At 31.9% G+C, this 20,252-nt stretch overlaps 1 protein-coding gene across 5 annotated transcripts in view; it reads right to left on the bottom strand.

Moving 5' to 3' along the window:
* Tent2 (terminal nucleotidyltransferase 2) overlaps nt 1–20,252 on the bottom strand; it is a 62,212-nt gene that overhangs the window by 17,189 nt on the left and 24,771 nt on the right. For 4 of the 5 annotated variants that reach the window (XM_027927811.2, XM_027927810.2, XM_071612464.1 and 1 more), the window contains exons 6-11: nt 14,781–14,895; nt 14,588–14,679; nt 13,111–13,189; nt 11,245–11,314; nt 7,562–7,638; nt 6,822–6,950 (exon numbers count right to left, since the gene is read on the bottom strand). In XM_027927811.2, coding sequence (XP_027783612.1) covers nt 6,822–6,950; nt 7,562–7,638; nt 11,245–11,314; nt 13,111–13,189; nt 14,588–14,679; nt 14,781–14,895 — 562 coding nt within the window. The remainder of the gene's footprint in view (nt 1–6,821; nt 6,951–7,561; nt 7,639–11,244; nt 11,315–13,110; nt 13,190–14,587; nt 14,680–14,780; nt 14,896–20,252) is intronic. The other variant, XM_071612465.1, reaches the window with a different exon arrangement.

The raw sequence follows: 20,252 nt of genomic DNA on the forward strand, positions 1-20,252 counted from the left end.
TAATAGGAAAGACTGTAGAATGAATCTGACACAAGACAGATATTTTCTCTCACATTATAACCACATCTAGGATTCCAGGTATGAAAAATAAATACCAACCACTGGTTAAGGGTGTCTCAATGGACAAAAGAACCTTTAAATATAAGCAATTCAGAAGCTTTTGAAGGCAAGAGCATCATTCAGTAACTTCCTTTCTTACAACCTTAAGATTTATTAACATTAATCATTAGAGAAACAATATTACAGTAGTTACTTATTAATACTATCCGACGGGAAATGGGTTGAGTGAGTTTAGTAGTTTTTAAAATGCTTATCTTACTCCAAAGCAATATAAATTCTGGAAAATAAAAACACTAGTTACCATCATCTAGTTTGACTTTAAAATTTGGGACTAACTCTTAGCTATAGACTAACTCTTGCACTAAAAATTTGATCCTTCAATTTTTTCTCTTAAGAGCAAATTAAGACAAAAACAAGCTCATCACCAGGTGCAGTGGCAGGCTCAGCAGGCTGACACAGGAGAATTAGAAGCTCAAGGCCAGCCTCAGCAACTCAGCAAGGCCCTAAGCAACTTGGTAACCACCCTGTCTCAAAATAAAAACTATAAAAGGCTAGGGATGTACCATCATGGTAAATTATCCCTGGGTTAAATCCCCAGTGTCAATCCATACCCCCAAAAAGTTCACCATTGTAATTTATGACCTATAGTTAATGTCTTGAGTATAGCTAATAAGATTTTATTTTGTCTACAGTTCAAATAAGGGCTTGCTAGTCAGGCTCCCACAAACTTATAAACTTTCCATACTGATTTATCAAAAATTTAGCTATTAAAACAGCAGATGTTCAATAGCACTAAGTTAACTATTAATTACAAAACTATAAAAACAATTTAAAAATGACTTCTGGACAGGTCTATACTGGGAACAAGGTAAGCATTCCATGAATATTCATTTTTATAATTTCTAACCAGTTGATATTTTACCTTTATCATTAAAATCTCTTCTCGATGGTTTTCCCTTTCATGCTTTCATTAATCTTTTCAAATATATGCTGTCTATTATTAATTGTTGAAATATGTTCTAGGAAACACTTTAGTTTTTTCAATTTTTCTACACACAGTGGATGTCTCTTTTGTTAACGGCAGAAAAGGATATTAAAATATTTAAGAAGTTTAACAAAACTTAGAGGTTATTTTATCCAACTATTCATGTTACAGATGAGAATGTGAAGCCCAGAGAAGCACAATAACTTGACCAATAACAAAAACTAGTTCTTTGTGGTAGAGTCAGAATTGTTCCATATACCTTGCACAGTCTTCTTATATTTCTTTTTCCCTTGCAGTAAGATAATGACTATCAAGAAAGCAACTTCTAATGCCAATCACTCTAATTTACTGATGGAGAAGTACCTTAAATTTGCCAGTATAGAGTTACACATTAGCTCTGGTAGCTGATTGTTCTCTAAGACCCAGAATTGACTGATAATACTGCCTTTAACACAAACCACTTCAGTAAATGGGAGCATTTTACCAAAATAAAACATGCATAAACAAAACAGAAAATACATTTAGCATGACTTCATTACATTGGTAAAATACAAATGTTTGAATTTTTAATTTGCTTGCAACAATGTGCCTATGATTAAAGTACATTTTTCTAAAGAAGTCAATCAAATTAAAACTTTTAATGTAACCAATAAGAACAAAAGAACATGGCAGAGATTGTGGAAATTTATGAATATTAATGTTTTAGTCAAAAATCTTTTTCCTTCTTTTTAGGTGCTGGGGATTGAATGCAGGGTTTCATGTATGTTAGGCAAGTCCTCTATTACTGGGCTCTATCAGTGAGCAAACGTGAGCTTGCTCCCTCTCCCTCTATTCACCCCCTCTTGCTTATTTTCCCCCCATTTTATATATTGATATAAATTCCTAAATTGCTGAGGTTGACCCCAAAATTGTGATCCTCATGCCTCAGCCTTCAAGTACATGGGGTTATACTTGCATACCACCACACACTACTAAAATAAAATACAAATAGGCATTAGGCATGGTATGTGACTGTTATATTATTCTTTATGTTACATATATTTATGAGAATCCTTTTAATCTATTAAATTTTTAGTAAAAGTGAAGTATAATACAGATAATCAGAAAAGATAATCAAAAAGAATAGAAATATGTTTCAGATTGAATGTAAAATTGAACTAAATGATTAGTGATATATAAAATAGCATCTAAAATAGCCACCATTATAATTCAAATCCTTCTAAAGAGGCAAATCAATCATCAAACCAATGTATATCCTAGACTAAACAATAATAAAAATACATACATTATGATGAGCTTGAAACGTTTTAACAATGAAGAGGAAGATTATTAACCTTTCTGCTAACTCATTCCTAAACCATGGCCCATTTAAACTATTTTAAGTCTCTCAATAAGTAAACAAATTTCATTTTATTTAATATTTAGAAAATACACTATCTTATTTAATATTTAGTATAAAACATCTACAAGTATAGTAAAATATAAAACAAATCCAACTGTCCATAAATAATCCAATAAAATTTTGGCACACACCTTTCCAGTATTTATGTACATACGAATATATTCACAAATACCAATAGTTAACTATTTTTAAACAAAATTGGCATTATGTTCTATAAGACAGTATATCAAGAGTATATTCTTATATCATGAAGTATCTTTAAAACATGATTTCTAGTGGCTACATAGCTTTCATTTCAGGATATATAATTTGTTTAAATATTCCCCTATTCTTAAAAACTCATTTTATTTCTAATTTTATTACAACAAACACTATGAAAAACAATCATATATATATATATAAATCCATATATGCCTCCCTGATTATCAGCTAGGTATAAATTCCTAGAAATGAACCTCTGAATCAAAAGATATGAACATAAACACTACAACACTGCTTTCTAGAAGGGATAACATAAATTAACACTCTTACCATATTATATGAGTATGAATTCCATTCTGTTATTTTTTAAAACTTCCAATTTAAGGATTTTTAACCCCACATCTACAATACTTGTTATAAATATTTTGCAATTAAACTTTTGATTAAAAAATAGGAATAGAGCTGGGGTTGTAGCTCAGTGGTAAAGTACTTGCCTAGCACAAGTGAGGACCTGGGTTTGATCCTCAGCACCACATAAAAACAAATAAATCAAATAAAGGTTAAATTCTTAAAAAAAAAAAAAAAGTAGGTTAAATTCTGTTAAGAACCTAAAATGACATATTCATGCTAAGAGCATACATATGCTTTGCTAAACAAGGAATTATAAAGGTTGACATCTAATAAAAATAAAAATTAAGAGTAACACAAATACTTTGGGCAAGCAATGGCACCCTATCATCAGACAAAGGTAAGAGACAGACATAAAGGTATAATCAAGATTTTCTTTAGAACTAGTGATAAGTCCATCTCAATTGGGATAAATATGAAAAACAAAAAGATCCTAGAATTAATCACCAGAGAAGAAAGATTCCTGAACTGAGATGTGTCAGGAGTGGAAAGGAGGTAACAATTATCCCATTTTGAGATGGTACCTACATTATTCTGAGATTCTATCCATCTTGCTTTTTTGGTGTTAATATGCACCATTTTTTAAAATCAAGTCATGGTAGCAGTCAGTACCACTTTTTTGGTTCTGATAAATAACACACACACACACACACCAAAAAAAAATATTAGTTTTTTTTTTTTTTTATTTCACTATTCCTTGAAATCAAAAAGTCTGGGAATAATGCCATAATATCCAATGCACAGGTGAGAAAAAAAAGTAAGAATACTATCTATTTACCACTACCAAGTTTCAGGCCAAGGAAAAAGGAAAAACCCAACAAATGCTTACTTATTACAGTAATTCATTTGTCCAAAAATTCGGAACTAACAGAACTGAACTTGGCATTTAATATTTGGATAGATAACAAAACCCTGACAAAGAAAAAGTTAGAAAAAAATAAAACGAATGTTAACAATAACAATGTTTGGGGGTGGTATAGTTAATTTGTTATTTTCTTTTTTTCCACATTAGTGTATTTTTAAGATTTTCCTATGATCTGTATGCATGATTTACTCAAACTTAATTTAAAAATATAAAATAATTTTTATAACACTAAATTATAACTTATTTTAAATACAATAATTCTGAACAAAAGGACAAATTAAATGAGAATGGGAATCTTATTCATGCTTTCACCAATCAAAATGCTGAGGCTGAATAACTGATTGAACTGCAAGTAACTTCATTCATTCATTCATTCATTGCAAATATATAATTGCTTATGCTAGTCCAGAATTTTGGAAATAATTTCCAAAAACCCATCACACCTTTGAACTTGAATAGTCTCCCGAAAATAAACAAAACTGTACTCCCCAACACTGATGATTTCTGATCCACATATCAAGAACTCCCAATTTTCAAAATCCTCAGTACAGAAACACTACCATAAGGACACCAATTATCTCAGTTTTCCAAGCCCTGATTTTTACTATTATTGACAAAATTGCTATTAACTACTTTCTCTGTCTCAGAACCTAAATATAGAAAGCACCAAATAATGCAATAAAAGGATGTTTTAAGGACCAGGCGCGCGGCGGTGGCGGTGGCAGGAGCATTTTGCACTGCGGCGGGAGCAGCATGGATTGGGGCATCAAGTTAAGGGGGAAAGGGGCAGGGTTCCTTCCAGCTTTCTGCCTTGTCCTGCACCACACCAGGAAGCCACTTCTACTTGGAGCAAGGAGCTTTGAGGCTCATGGTGGGGTCTCGAGGTTGTGACTCTGGCCCTCCCCACTCCATGCACACCATCAGGATCAGATTGAGGAATCTTGTGAAGAAATATCTACCCAAGAGACCTGCCAAAGATGACCCTGAATCCAAGATAAGAGAGAGGATGCATTCTTAAATCCAGCTGCATTCTTAAATCCACTCTTCAGCCAGCCACTTGGGCACAGCTCAAGTTCTCTGCTTCTCCTTCTCTCATGTGCTAAATTGGAATGGACTGGCACTTGCAAAATGAGTGCCTATTTGGGCAAGTGACTTCTCTATGCTTCTGTGTTCCTCATCTGGGAAGTGGGACTTAGTATTGTGGCACCTACCCTGTAAGCCTTCTGTGAAGGCAAATGAGTTTAAGTGGTAAAAGTGTCCAGCCCATGATAGTTGTCAGAAAATGTCTTTTTATTCTGAGTCCCCCAGACCCTGTAAGCCTTCTGTGAAGGCAAATGAGTTTAAGTGGTAAAAGTGTCCAGCCCATGATACCTGTCAGAAAATGTCTTTTTATTCTGAGTCCCCCATTCTAAAATCCAAAAAGCTCTAAAAATCAAACAAGTATCTCTTGTTTTTTGTAACATGACAGCAATCTCCAACTAAACTGACTTGATGTTAAGTCAAGTCTTTTTATCCCACTGTGGTCCTTCATATCCAAGGATTGAAAATATTCTAATAATAAAAAATTGTCCTAGTACTAACATACCAAAAAAAAAAAAAAAAGGATGTTTTAAAATTGGTTTTCTTATAATCCCTGAATTGTTGTAATGAATTTGTCAGAGAACATATTTTATCCTGATGGTGATCTGCCAGGAGCTCAATTCAAACAACAGCAATAAGACTCTATCAAATCAATTTTATTAGTAACCCACCAGCTTTAACAGTTCTTAATAATTCATGTTATGGTAGATAACAGCCATTAAAATGTCAATTTTTACATGTAGAGAATGTAAACCCCATGAAGAAAATGACTGGTTTTCTATTTTGTTCACTGCTATATTTCCAGTCCTGGAGTAATGCCTAGCATTTACTAAGTGGGTACTCAGCAAATAATTATGAAAAGAACAAATAAATTATATTAATTTATAATAGTAAATTAGTATAATCTTCAAAAACCAAGGTTCTAAGCTGGGAAATATCAACTTAAAACAGGTGAGGCACTAAACATCCTAGTAAATCATCTTTTGTCACATTAGCTTCAAGTCTTTCACTCAATCTCATACCACCAGATATTCATACATTCAACAGTTATTAATTAAACATTTTAGGGCCTTGGTTTTAACTACAAATCTTTAGTTTTCCCTTTAACATCTCTTAATATCCAACTGAGTAGAACGTCTTAGACTGCACATACAAAAGGTTATTAAACATGAAAGCAAAGGTTTCAATCAGATCTTGTCAATCTGTTCCACATTTGCAGGGAATTCTCAATACTATAAGAATTTTCACACCTATCTTACAAATGGAAACAAATTACAAGAGACCATTTTATTAGCCTTTTTGTATATGACAAGTATGGCTTTTATCAGAATAGCTTCATAAACGATAGCTAACTGGGCTGAACTAAAATCTGGCAGGCAATCTGACAAAAGAGTCCTGCAATGATAAAATCTAATTGTGGAATACAGATTAAATGTTTCTTTGACCAACAAGAAAATCATTTAATTTGTTTCAAATAAAAAATAAAAAACATGATGAATGGTGCTTGAGCTTATTTTTATAGGCCTTCTGAACATCTGTCTGCCTCAAAATAATAGGTTCACAATATGGTGAAAGTTTTTTGAATACAAAACTGGATACAGAAAAACTGTCAAAAAATGAAAACACAGTAAAACTTTGTTTTCCAGGGAATAATACTTATTAAACATTCAAAACCACAAAACAGAAAACACAGTTTTGTTAACTTCAGAATGAACTTTTAATACAATGCTATTTGTAGATAAAGTCAACATGAAAGACACAATAATGAAGTTTAACTGCATTTCAGTTTTAAAAGTTGAAAAACCTCCCACAATACTTACTTTGTAAATAGTGCAAAACCATCAGTACAAGACTATAGCTGCTTAAAGTACCACGACTGGCATCATTTATCTCATGGTGACTTGCCCATTTCTTAATGACCAGCACTAATGGACGAACTCGATTTTCAACTGCAAGTAAAATTAAAACTTAAAAATGTAAGAAGATATTACAGTTTCTTTGAAAATTTATATATTTTCTCAAGTCCATACCTCATTGTATACTAAACGCTCTGTTCACTATAAATGTGTGACTTACTTCTAAACTCACCTTGATTATCTTTTTAAAATTACCATTTATTAAAATGCATTTGAGGGGCTGGGGCTACAGACAGTTCAGTGGCAGAAAGCTTGCCAACATGTGTGAAACCTAGGGTTTAATCCTTCCCACCACATAAAAAAGTTTTTTTAAAAATGTATTTGACTACCTATAATTCTGGTAGTATATAATTTTAATGTAGCAACCTATTATGTAAATAATAAAATAAGACATATCACATCTAAACACAACTAAAGTGATATTGCTATACCTCTTAAACATAAACATCTTTTAAAAAGGAATAAAGAATAAAGGAAAAGGGGCTGGGGTTGTGGCTCAGTGGTACAGCACTCATCCACCACATGTGAGGCACTGGGTTCGATCCTCAGCACCACATAAATAAATAAAATAAATGTTTAAAAAAAGAGAGAGAATAAAGGAAAAACAAAGTTGACAATTACTTAGAAATAAACCAAAAACTTACGGTAGGCATAAGTTCTAAGAAGGAATGTGTTTCTTATTCCAACAATATTGTTTACATTCAAGTCGAACTCCACACAACTATTAAAAAAAAAAAAAACACCTTTAGTTCAAGCCAAAGAACTCTCCCCTCCCTGGCAATTAAAACAATGTCAACCCATCTAATGATGCAAAAAACATGGGCTGAAAAGCTACAGATCTGTTTTTTAAAGGTGGCACTAAAGAAATAAGAAAAAATATACAATCAAGATATCATTTTAATGTGATTTGGTGTTATTAAAAATATAAACTGGGATACTGTTCAAAGATCCATAAAGTACTGATGAGGCTTCAATTACCATAAATAAAGGAAATTTTAAAATCTTAAAATCTTTCCAGATAAGCAAAATTACGGGAGCAAAACCATTTCTGGGCAAGCTGTCCCACCAAGTTATATATTCTCAGGTGATAGGAAACTATAGTATTATACACTTTAAAACAACAGGGAAAAAGACAAATAAAATGCGGGTGAAAAAATTATGTCAAATGTAGCTACTAATACCTGGGAATAGCTATAATACTCAAACAAGTGACAAAAGGGTTACTTCTGAGAAAACAAGATATCATGCAAACCACACTTAGAAAATAGGGCAATAATAACAGAACCTACATTAACGATGGCATCCACAAGCAAGGAAGGATTACTTTATATAAGTCGCTTCCACTTATATCCACATAAGATTCAATTTCTTCTAAATATTAAATTTTTCTGTACAATATTGCCAAAATGACTAAAATTCCTTTCTATAGCTTTTAATTATAAAATTTGAAATTTACCATTTCAGTTTTTCTTGTTTTGGAAAGCCAAAGCAACCTTATAATCTTTCCACTATTCCTGCCTATTAATAAAAATAGATAGTAGTGTTAACACTTCAAATATACATATCTGGCTTTGGGAAATTTATGGTAACAACAGAGTTACATTCTTTAATTATGCTTGTGTAAGTATGCTTCTTAACACTGAAACCCAATTTGTACTTCCTCCATATAACTCAAAAAAGATGAAAAATCACTTACATAGAAACTAGTCAGCAGTTAAAAACTTTTCCAAGGGGATGGACATGTAGCTTAGTAATAGAATGCTTGCCTAGCATGCACTGGGTTCAATCCCCAGTACTTGATGAGGAAAAAAAAAAGCTTTTCCAAAAATATGAATTCAGAGTTTTAAAACTATCCACAGTACTTGCCTCAAATACTACTTCTAAAAATATTAAGTAATCCTCAATATGGAAAGACTTATGCACAAAATGCTATTCACAGTAGATAAAAATTAGAACAAACCAAATGTTCAAACATAGGAGAATGGTTAAGTTAATGACAATTTATTTACTCAATACCATAAAAGCCATTAAAAACAATGCTACCAAAAATATTTAATGACATAAACAAATGTTCATGGTATATGGTTTAATATAATAGATCTCAATCTTGATTTTTTTAATATTTATTTTTTTCAGTTTTTGGTGGACACAACATCTTTATTATATTTTTATGTGGTGCTGAGGATCGAACCCAGCACCCCACACATGCCAGGCGAGCGCATTACTGCTTGAGCCACATCCCCAGCCCCTCAATCTTGATTTTTAAAAGCTTATACATTCATATGCATATAAAAGAGACTGAAAGGTTTACAACAAAATATTAACATCAGCTAGCTTTGAGTATTAGAAGTAGAGGGTTTTTGTTGTTTTTTGGTTTATGGTTCATTATAGATAAAAATTGTAAAATGGTGATTAAAGAGAACACTTTAAAAAGTTTATATAATAATCTTAAGTTAAAAAAATTATTTATATAACTATAATACAACTATATGTTATTTTAGATTATTACAATTAGCTAGTTTTTTTTTTAGTTTATCTCTATATATTTTACATCTTTATTTTAAGAAATGCTAGCACTTTTACTTGGCAGAAAGTCAATAAATATTTATATACTGGATGGATATTTAAATGAATGAAAGGGAAGGCTTGAGCCAGGCATTATTATTAGTTTAAATTTGAGCCCAAATTCCCATTAGGGCTGGGAATGTGGCTTAGTGGCAGAATGCTTGTCTGGCAAGCTTGAGGCCATGAGTTTGATCTCCAGCACTACAAAAAATAAAATAAATTGAATCAATTATTGCTATTCACATAGTTATATTCTATAAAGTTGATACTAATGCTAAATAAGCAAATACCGAACCATTACGTCTAGGGAAAACACAGGGTTAAGCTTCTGCCAGCTTGATAACATTTTTATCAATGTCAATAACTTAACCTTGATTTATATTTATACTGTGTTTCTGTTTAAAGACACTGTATTTATATACATTGTTAATTTATCAACAGTGAACTCAACAGGATGTACAAGGCTCTTGATTTAACCTCCCACTCTGCAAAACACTAAAAAAGACAAGAAAAAAAAAACTTTTCCAAAGACATAAATTCAGTGTTTATCTAACACATTTTCTCTCTTGAGCATACCACAGCCTTCTTCCACTTAGGAACACATGGTAGTACTCTGATACTATACCTGAGGGCACTCTAAACAGTGAAAAGCACAAAAATGTGAAAAATCTGGTACTAACTAGATTGTGAGGAACTCTGTTTGCAATATGAAAAGTGAAACAAGAAGGCAGGGTATAACCTTATTCATTCTCGGTTGGGAGCATCGGTATTAGGAAACAAAAATATTTTACCATTCTGTGAATGTCCTCAAATGACCACTAAAAGTAAATGAACATTGATATAGAAGGATACAAATGAACTTGACCAAGCAGGCAAATTCTTATATTCTCAGAATCCATGAATAAGAAAGCTCAACTCTGTTTATGTGTATGCTTGTGTATGCCTATAATTTTAGCATTACTTTTGTAAAACTGGGCTAGAAAAACCTGATTTACCACAATCCTATCAATTTTTAGAAAACAACAAATCTCTTTAATTAATCAATAATAAACGCCTAACCAACCACTTACATTTTACATTCAGATATTATATACAAGATTCTGATCAAACATTTTTAAGGAATTCAGAGCCCAGGCTAAAAGAATATATAGAATGAATATAAAATTTTAAATGAAATAAGTATATTTTGCTGTATTTATGTTTATTATTCCAGGTTTCTTTCATTAAAAAGAAATATAACTTGTTTTATGATAATTATATTTATAACAAACCCTTTGGTATATATACACATCAAATTTTGTCAATTAAGATTATGTTCTGGAGGATGAAGTACATTTCCCAAAGGTAAGAGATCTTTTAAAAATCCAAATATAAGGGTTGGGGTTGTGGCTCAATGGTAGAAGGACTTGATTAGCATGTGTGAGGCACTGGCTTGGATTCTCAGCACTGCATACAAATAAATGAATAAAAGTCCATCAATGTCTAAAACAATTTTTTTTAAAAAAATCCAAATATAAATATGTATATATTCTTTAAACTAGAAGTCTCAAATACTCAAATGTTAAAGAGAATAAGTACAGTTAAGCATGAGGAAGATTACTGAGACTATTTTTAAAAATTATTTCAAAGACCAGCCAATTTTTTAAAACTGATGAAGACAAACTGTTGTGCTACAATATATGTATCTTAACTTTATAAATTACATAACTATCAAAAAATAATCTAAAGCAACTGAAAAAAAAAGAGTTCAGTAATTACTTACCTGACTTTATCCCTGAACTTCACAATTGGCACTTTTGCTCGAATCAGCTGAGGTCTCTCAATATAGCCGGCTGAAGGAGAAAAGATAATGTGAATATATGCTAATATTTCTCAAATTCATAGCGTTCCAATGCACATTTTTTAAAAATAGTAATCTTACTAAGCTAAAACAACTTAAGAAAATGCTATCTTTGAGAAAGAAAGCAAAGAAATGAGGACATTATTAAATTCTTCTACAACTGAAGAATCTAGTAATACCATTTAGAAGACTTTGTATTAAGGTTATTTTCAGCAATGGTACTAATGGTAATTGGTACTAAAATCTGATAGTACCTATAAATTAATTCATCGTAACATTATAAAAATGAAAAAATATCTAGGCTAGCAACAGGCGGGTAGCTAAATTCTGGTTTGGCACATAGTAAGAAATGATAGCTACAAAAATCATCTTCAAAAGAATCTTAAATGTAAAAAATACTTGTAACATGGTATGTGAGGCAAGGACACATTCTAGTAAGTATACTCTCTAAGGGAAAGAAAACATTTTTATTCCATCAAACTTTTTAAAATATTTATTCTGAGTTCAAAGTAATACGTCTACATTGTAAGAAATGTACAAAGTGGTAATTCTATAAACCTTTCCCAAATGAGCAATTTCCTAATTTTTTAGCTACAGAAAAGGTTAGTATCAGATTTTAAAAAGGATAAAAATAAATTTTTAAAAAACATGAAATTTTTCTGTTATTGTTTTTAGCCATTAAAGTCATAAAATACACCAAGCTTCAAAATAAAATTTACATGCAAGAATTCAGTGAGGCTAAATGAAAACTAAAATTAAGAGTTAAAAGTTTTGAGTAACAAGTATAGATTCTGACATGAACAAACTGTGCCTCACAAGCAAGTTACTAACCCAGTGATCACCAGTTTCCTTAACTACAAATGCCAAAAAGGAGGAAAAAACAACAAAACAAAACACTTTATTTGAATAAGATGATCTGCAAGATCCCTTTTCAAAATATTTTACAATTCTAATAAAAACTTTTAAAACACCATTTAAGGTACAAATTAATCCTTTCTTTTATGGATGCAATAACCACATTCACTGAAATAAATCACATGATTTATTCCTCTCCTACAATAGATCTAAAGTGTTCAAGGCCAGAAACTCATTACTTGACTTTGTATTTTCAAGCTCAAAGTGAGTATCTGTTAAACAAACAGACTAACATCTTTCCAACATCATCCAATCAGTGGGATTTCAACTTTATTTAATATTCTGTTGATGTTTAAAATAAATTATTCAAGATGGCTTAACATGTACATTAAAATCTGGTTAGAGTCAGAATATTAAAAGAATAAAATCTTGCAATAAAATGGTCTAAGCTAACAATTTTGCTTTCTGCTGGAGTAATACATTTGGGCCTCATGTTCAGGGATACTATTTTTAAAACAAGTAAAGATGGATATCATTACAAAACAGATGTAATTCTCTCTCCCTCACATGAATACCTAACAGGACTTTATTTGTATCACTCTTTCAGCCCTTCAGATACTTTACATTATAGCTATTTATCCATACTTTAGTTTCCCTAACATTCTATAACCTTTTGAAAAAAGGACTAAAGTTTTTGTATCTCTGAATCCCTCACTGCTTCCAGTGAGATATTCTGCAAGTGAGCTCAATAAAGATATGTTGAATAAAAGATCACTTTTTAATCAAACGTTAAAAGGAATTTATTTGGAAAAAAGGATCCACATTATACCTATCCTGACCAGAAATTAAACAATTCTTACCAGAAAATAAAATAAAGAGATATTTTTAATAAATAAGTCAGATGACTATGAACTTGAGGCATGTCAGACTTACAAAGTCTAGTACAGAAGTGTTTATGGACTAAAGTGAGTATATGCCGTGCTTCAGTCTTCTGATTTACCTGAAAAAAACACTGAAAAGTTAAAAATAAAGTGTTTTTTCATTATCTTTCTCAGCTTAGTGTTTCATTTTCTTAAAGTATCTCAACAAAATGAAAACATACAGGTATCCTTTTCTTCAGAGTTATTTTCCAAATCACACTAGATTACATTATAGAAAAAGCTAACCTTTAATGCTCTTTCACATCCACACTTCTAACTCAATTCCTAGTTTTAAACTTAAAATACAACTTGAAAATCAGTTTGAAACAGCCATATGTCATCTTATTTCCTTCTGTATAAATGTACAAAAAGTAACCTCCAATAAAACAAAATTTTAACCTTCTCAGCAAGTTTTATTTCCCTTTCTAATCTCTGAACTACTTAAGGACAGGTTTATATCTATGGTTATTCAGTTTGAGTATAAGCTGCTACAATATGATTCAGACATGATTAAGACAGGAAGATAAGTAGAATATGCCTAGTGTAATCTAATTGCATGAGATTATTAATTAAAACTCTTGTGAACTCCATTATGTTTATAATTTGAAGCCCCCCACTTGTCCTTTTATATGACTTCAAAGTATAGAAAAATACCAGAGTTTCTTTCCTGGAATAAATCTGTTTCTCATTTTCAGTAACTAGAACTCATTTCTGTAGTGGAATAATATGAATAGTAAAAATATACATTACCATTAATAGATTTTTGTATTTTTAATGATGCAGAACACAATATGGCCTATGAAAATTACACTAAACTTACTTAATTTAAGCTTTGGTAGTTCAGATGCTTCAGGTCAGCTTAACAAACGCCAGTCATTATTGTATTAAGGTATTCACAAAAGACCAGTTAACAGGAAACTCAAATAAATATAATATTAAATAACACCATTTGGTTGCTAAATAAAAATAAAAAGAAGGAACACAGCCAAAATGTCTTAGAATATAAAACTGAATAAATCACAAGAGTCTTACGTTAAATTTAAGTGAAATCTATTTTCTTGAAAACAGTAATTCTAAACCCCATAATATTTTCAAAGGAAAAAAGAAATATTAAAAATAGAAATCACTGAGAATTCAAATGGAAAGAAAATATATCAAAAATATAATACTGCCACATACTCTTCTTTGCTGCATTTTGATAAATATATCCAACTCACATTACATGTCAAAATAAAGGCAGAGCTCTTTAACAGTGAAGCTAGCATACTTTAAAGATTTAGAACTAAATTAATGCTAGAGTTCCTGTCATGTTCATTGTGTATAAGACTTAAATGAAAAAGCATTTCCTAAGTTCCCAGAATTACAATAAACAGAAAATGCAAAGAAGTAACTAAAATATAGCAAGTTCTTTTCCTCAATGACTTCTATGTGAAATTTCTTAACTGACGTAACATGAGAAACACACTTGGAATAAAGGTTTCAGTGCTTACTGGTTCTTCTTTAACAACAAGGCATAAATCACCATCACTGCTCCGGGTACCAAATCCATTTAAAGAGGACCCAACCAAAAAAAGTCTGCTTTCTAGAGAAAGATAAGAAAATTATAAGGTATTATTTAAAATTTAAAAAGGAATGCACAGATCTAAAGGGAATGCAAAATAAAAAATAAAAAAAAAAACATACGTGGAAATAAAAGCTGAATTTCTCTCTGCAGCTGTGTTCGACAGAGTTCTTTCTTCTTTAAGTCACTTATTTGCTGCTGACATGTTTCAAATAATTCCAGTATCTGCTGACTTAACTTGAATTCACAGGGGGAAAAAAAAGCAAAAGTTTCACTCAGAAATTCAAAATAATTGCCATACTTATTGTAAATCAATTCTGACAATATCTTTAAAATAAACATTATCTTTTTTAACACTTTCCAATACAAAAATCATAGCAGGTAAAATTATGGGTCACCCAAACTACAACCCTTGGCCACTGTAGGTTTTTTGCATGACTCATGAGTCAATAATGGTTTTTATATTTTTTAAAGAGTTACAAAAACAAAAATTTGCAGTAAAAACCATAGGAGTGACATCCAAAATATTTACTATCTGGTGCTTTAAAGAAGTTTGCCCTTGGTATTCACATGCATGAATGCCAAATATAACAACAGACTTAGAAATCCCTGCTATTCTACCCTCATGAAAACTACCCTCTTCTCTATTTTTATAACACATATCTTAACCCTGACTTCTTCAGGTGAGATTGTTATCAAATGACCTCTCTTGTTTGTCTACCTATCTGGTTAACACTGTCCCTCCAGCCCAACTCTTGCCATCACTGTAAATGATTTCCTTCTCTGTAATGAGCTCTTATCACAAAAACTACACCTCTGAACTTCTTTTACACCAATACTTTTCATCAGTATATACTCCTAAATATAATGTGGTCTTTACAATAAACCAGAACTGCCCTGGCTCTGAAATTTTAAATTCCAAAATACTATCTTGGCTTCAATCTCCTGTCCAACTTCCTTACTCCCCTCATACCTGCTTTAGATACACAAGAGATTTAGACTCCCTTGAATCCATTTTCTCCCAATCAGCACCTGAATGGTGTGATATTCTTCCCTAAGCAGTCTGGTACCCAAAATACATCCCTTGAATCACTCTCTTTTATCATACCTTAGCAACATCATCTCCTTGTCATGCTCTAAACATGTCTGACAAAATCCTATCTTTCTACTCTTATATCTAAGCTACTAAGAGACAAAATTTAAAAAATTAAAAATAAAAAACCTGAAGTCTTTCAAGTTCATAGTGCACCTTTAGTTAGCATCACTCAGCAATTATTTTTATGTCTGTGGTTAGATACTGTTTCTAGTTTTCACCATACCATTCCATAATCTTTACTTCCTTCTTCGAGCTCCCTAAACTTATCTCACTTTTTCTAGCAGATAAGCTTAGCTTCCTAACAGACCTGCAAATAAGAGATATGAAGAAAATTTCTTTACCTCTCCTGACAAATTAATTCCTTCCCATGTTCAAAGCTAATCTCTCTACTAATACTTTTATAACTAAGCCTTCTGTCCATTTTCAAGGGCAAATACCACCATCCAGTTTTTCATTCTCTCCCTTGTATTTTCAATCTCCTCGAATCTAGTTCTCCATGGACATGACCAGGCAAAAGTCTCATCCATCTTTTAAAATGTTTTCTTTTATCATATTTAGAATAGTCATTGTAAGAAAGCTGAGGCACTGTGGGCAACTTGGCAATGAAAGAGATAATTTCTTAATATCCCTAGATATCTGCTCACAAAAAAAGAGCAAGTAGGAGAATAAAATAAAACATCAAACTAAATCAAAACAAAGCATGGGCAACAAATATAACACAAATAATTAATTGACTGGACATACTTCAGAATGTGACCAGTAGGAGCCAAACATCAATAGCAGCAAGACACACAGAGTATCACAAAAAAATAAGGGAAAGGGAATTTGGCAACCCTACAACCAAATTTCCAGAAATCTAATGGCCTATAGGTGCTACCTTCTTCCTCTCACTGTTCCCCATCCTCTAAATTGGGGGGGTGGGGGTGGGGGGGTGGGTGTCTCACTTGGTGTGAAATAGCAGCCAACACTGGCAGAGAGCTTCACAGGTTACAATTTACAATTAAGGGGGTCATGGAAAAATTGAAGATTTCTAAAGTAAATGAAAATTCCTTCCACGACAAAGGAACACACATCGCAGAGACTTTCAGGAGAAGAAATCTAAACTAGGCAGAACCATCAGAGGCAAAGGAAGGGTGTAAAATGATTCTGACTCCCAGGGGATGGATAGTCAACAATGTTCGAAAACACTTTTGGTTATACTAACAGGATGGGGGTGTCACTGGCAATTAGGGGCCAGATCTGCAACTAAATTTTCTACAATGCACAGAATAAACAGAAGTCCTCCCCGCTCCCCACCCGCCAGCCCTAAGGAAAGATTATTTAGCCTGAAATATCAATACAGATGGTGAAAAATTCTGACCTAGATAAAAGCAGGTAAGAAGAGAAAATACCATGTAACAACGGAGACACAGAATTAGGAAAGCTAGGCTGCCCAATCCTCTTCATTTAAAAGTAGTATAGGAAAGTCATCTCACTTATACACAAATAACAAGTGAGAATGAGAACAGAAAGAAAATTTAAAGAAAAAAACCTGAAAACGAGTTTCATCAACTCCCCAAGTTTTTATAAGCAAAATGAGAACAAAGTAACATTACTATAAACAATGAAGCACCCCAGAAAGACATGTCCCTGAAAACATGAAAAAATTTTGTAGTACAAAAGGCCTTTTTAAAATTTTCTAAAAATTAATTATTTAACACACAGAAATAAAAAGAGATTTAATTTTTTAAAAAGTTATGATAATAGCAAAAGACATGAAATATTTAGAAATATATTTGCCAAAAGATGTTATACTTGTACAATGAAAAATATAATATATTGATACAAATTAAATTAAATCAATGGAGAGAGATATACAAAGATCAAAAAAATATTGGTAAACATGTCAACTCTTCCAGCACTGATCTATAGATTCAATGAAAATGAAATAAAAACCCAGGTTTCTTCCTAGAAACTGACAAAACTCTACTTGGAAAGGCAAAATACCAAGAATAGTCAAGAAAAACAAAGTTGGAGGATATACACTACCTGACTTCTAGACTTATAAAGTTATAACAAGCAAGATAGCATGGCAGGGGAGCTGGGGCTGGGGCTCAGTGGTAGAGTGTTCGCACAGCATGTGCGAGGCCCTGGGTTTGATCCTCAGCACCACATGAAAAATAAAAACAAAAAATTAAGATATATTTAAAAAAAAAAAAAAAAGAAGAATCTTCCTAGTCAGGTACAGAGGCCCAAGCCTGTAATCCCAGCAGCTCAGGAGGCTGAGGCAGGAGTATCACGAATTCAAAGCCAGCCTCAGCAAAAGTGAGGTGCTAAGCAACTCTGTGAGACCCTATCTCTAAATAAAATACAAAACAGGGCTAGGCACTTGACTCAGTGGTCCAGTGCCCCTGAGTTTAATCCTTGGTACCCAAAAATAATTTTCCTCACTATCTAGTCATTTACTTAGGGACTCACATTATTAAATCATTTTATTTTACTCTACAATAGACACACAGAACCCAAAAGAGACAAAACCTCAAGAGAAAACCCATACATGCTGAAAAAAGACTTCTGTTGTCTTATTTAGGGAAATAGAATTTCAGGACATGGCTCTCTTAAAAAAAAAAAATGGGTGGGGGCAGTATGTATGATATAAAATTTCCCTGGTTGAAATCATATATAATTTAGATCATATCAAGCTATTATGCATAATGGTACTTCTAGAATTTTTTTTTTTCATTCCAGGGTAAATTTTTTTCCTTATTATTAATTTAAAAAAAAAAAAAAGTTTCTTCCAAAGGTAAATATTCTCTTTTTCCTTAAAAAAATTATAATATTGCAAGTCAAGTCAAATTACCAATAAAATCATAATTGTTGGAGGGCAATACAAACCATAATAAAGGCAAGAAAAGAAAAGAGTGGGGTTTTTAAATATATTGATACACAAAGCTTGAGGCAAAACTTTCAGAGTTTTTTCAGTAGTTTCTCTACCTCTCTGTTAGTTGGTTCCCTTATAAAACAAAGTGAAAAAAATAGTAAGACCTTATCATATACTACAATGTATTAAAAAATGGTGACAGTATTTGCCTAAATTTAAGTGCTACTTATAAACAACAAACACACATTAGCAAGGAGCTTTCAAAATAAGAGAAATAAAATTAAATATGATCCAGAGAACAGATTATTAGCTTGTAAGCATTCTCTCACATTCTCTCATTACCTTAATCTTTGGCACACATGTAACTATACAGAAAGAGCTGGTACTAATTTACTAAGTAGAATAAAGTTAGAAGGGTTGAAGAGTGTACTTCAGTAATGCTTAGCATGCATAAGGCCCTGGGTTTGATTCCCAGAACCAAAATTAACTGATTAAAGCTAGATGTTTAACAAAAGTTTAAATTTATTCTTGATGCAGAATTCCCTTTCCCTTCAAATTAACAAATTCTAAGATAAAATACAATCAGAAATATGCCTAAAACATCCCACTCTTTGTTAGCATGATAAAGTTATTGTGATTTTTGTGTATGCACACAATGTGTAACCTTCTTAATTTATAAACTGGCAGGCTGAAAACGCAGTTTATATTACTGGTTTATTTTGGAGTTTTGTTTTGTTTTGTTTTCCCTTGAATTTGATTGCTTTTGGGCACATATCGAATTTATCAAAGGAAGAATTACATTATAAATTAAAGAAAAAAATAATCTTTTGCTAGATTTCTTTTGTACTGAGTTCTGATTTAGGTTGCTCTACATAAATACACACTGTGCAGCTTCCAGAATTTTTTGATAGACACGTAAAGTAAAAACACAGAGGTCCTTATCTAAGGTAGTTGTCCCCAAATATTTCCTCTAAGGATGCAAAGAGGTGCCACAAAATTTGTTCCTTTCCAAAATTAAACACTACACACGAAATTTTGAATACTTTCTTCACAATCATCTTTTTACATTATAATCAAGATCAACAAACCTCAGCCTAACCTCAACTCAAAAATTGAAATCGATTAAACTGATTTACATGATAACTTCAACTAACCAGAATTTTCAAAGAATAGTTATAAAAGATGAAATTCACAAGCTTGGACAACTCTTGATTTCTCCATAGGCTCTTTTTTGTACAGGAAAGTATATATTCACCTATAATCCAGAGCAAAAAACAAGTTAAAATTCAGAAAAGTAGCTCAGATTTCCAATTTAAAGAGATCTGTTTGTTAAAACAGAAACCTGAAAAATGGAGAAAAGATTTTAAAACCAAGAATAAAAGTTAAATTCAGAAGATACTTTTCAAAATTCAATTCTCTAGTTGTACAAAATACAGAATATGAAACCTCAACGTAGTTAAGGAAATTTCTACTAACAAATCTTCCCTTGGAGCTGCCAGATTTGGCAGACTGACTTATTAATAATAAATTCATTATTACCAATCTTGGGTGAGCTCTCTATACTACCCAGCAAAAATGTTTAAAACCTTCTCTACCATTTCCCTGATTTCATGCATTTAGTAAATCCACTATTCTCAA

Source organism: Marmota flaviventris, chromosome 5 (assembly GCF_047511675.1).
Source record: "Marmota flaviventris isolate mMarFla1 chromosome 5, mMarFla1.hap1, whole genome shotgun sequence".
Lineage (NCBI taxonomy): Eukaryota > Metazoa > Chordata > Mammalia > Rodentia > Sciuridae > Marmota > Marmota flaviventris.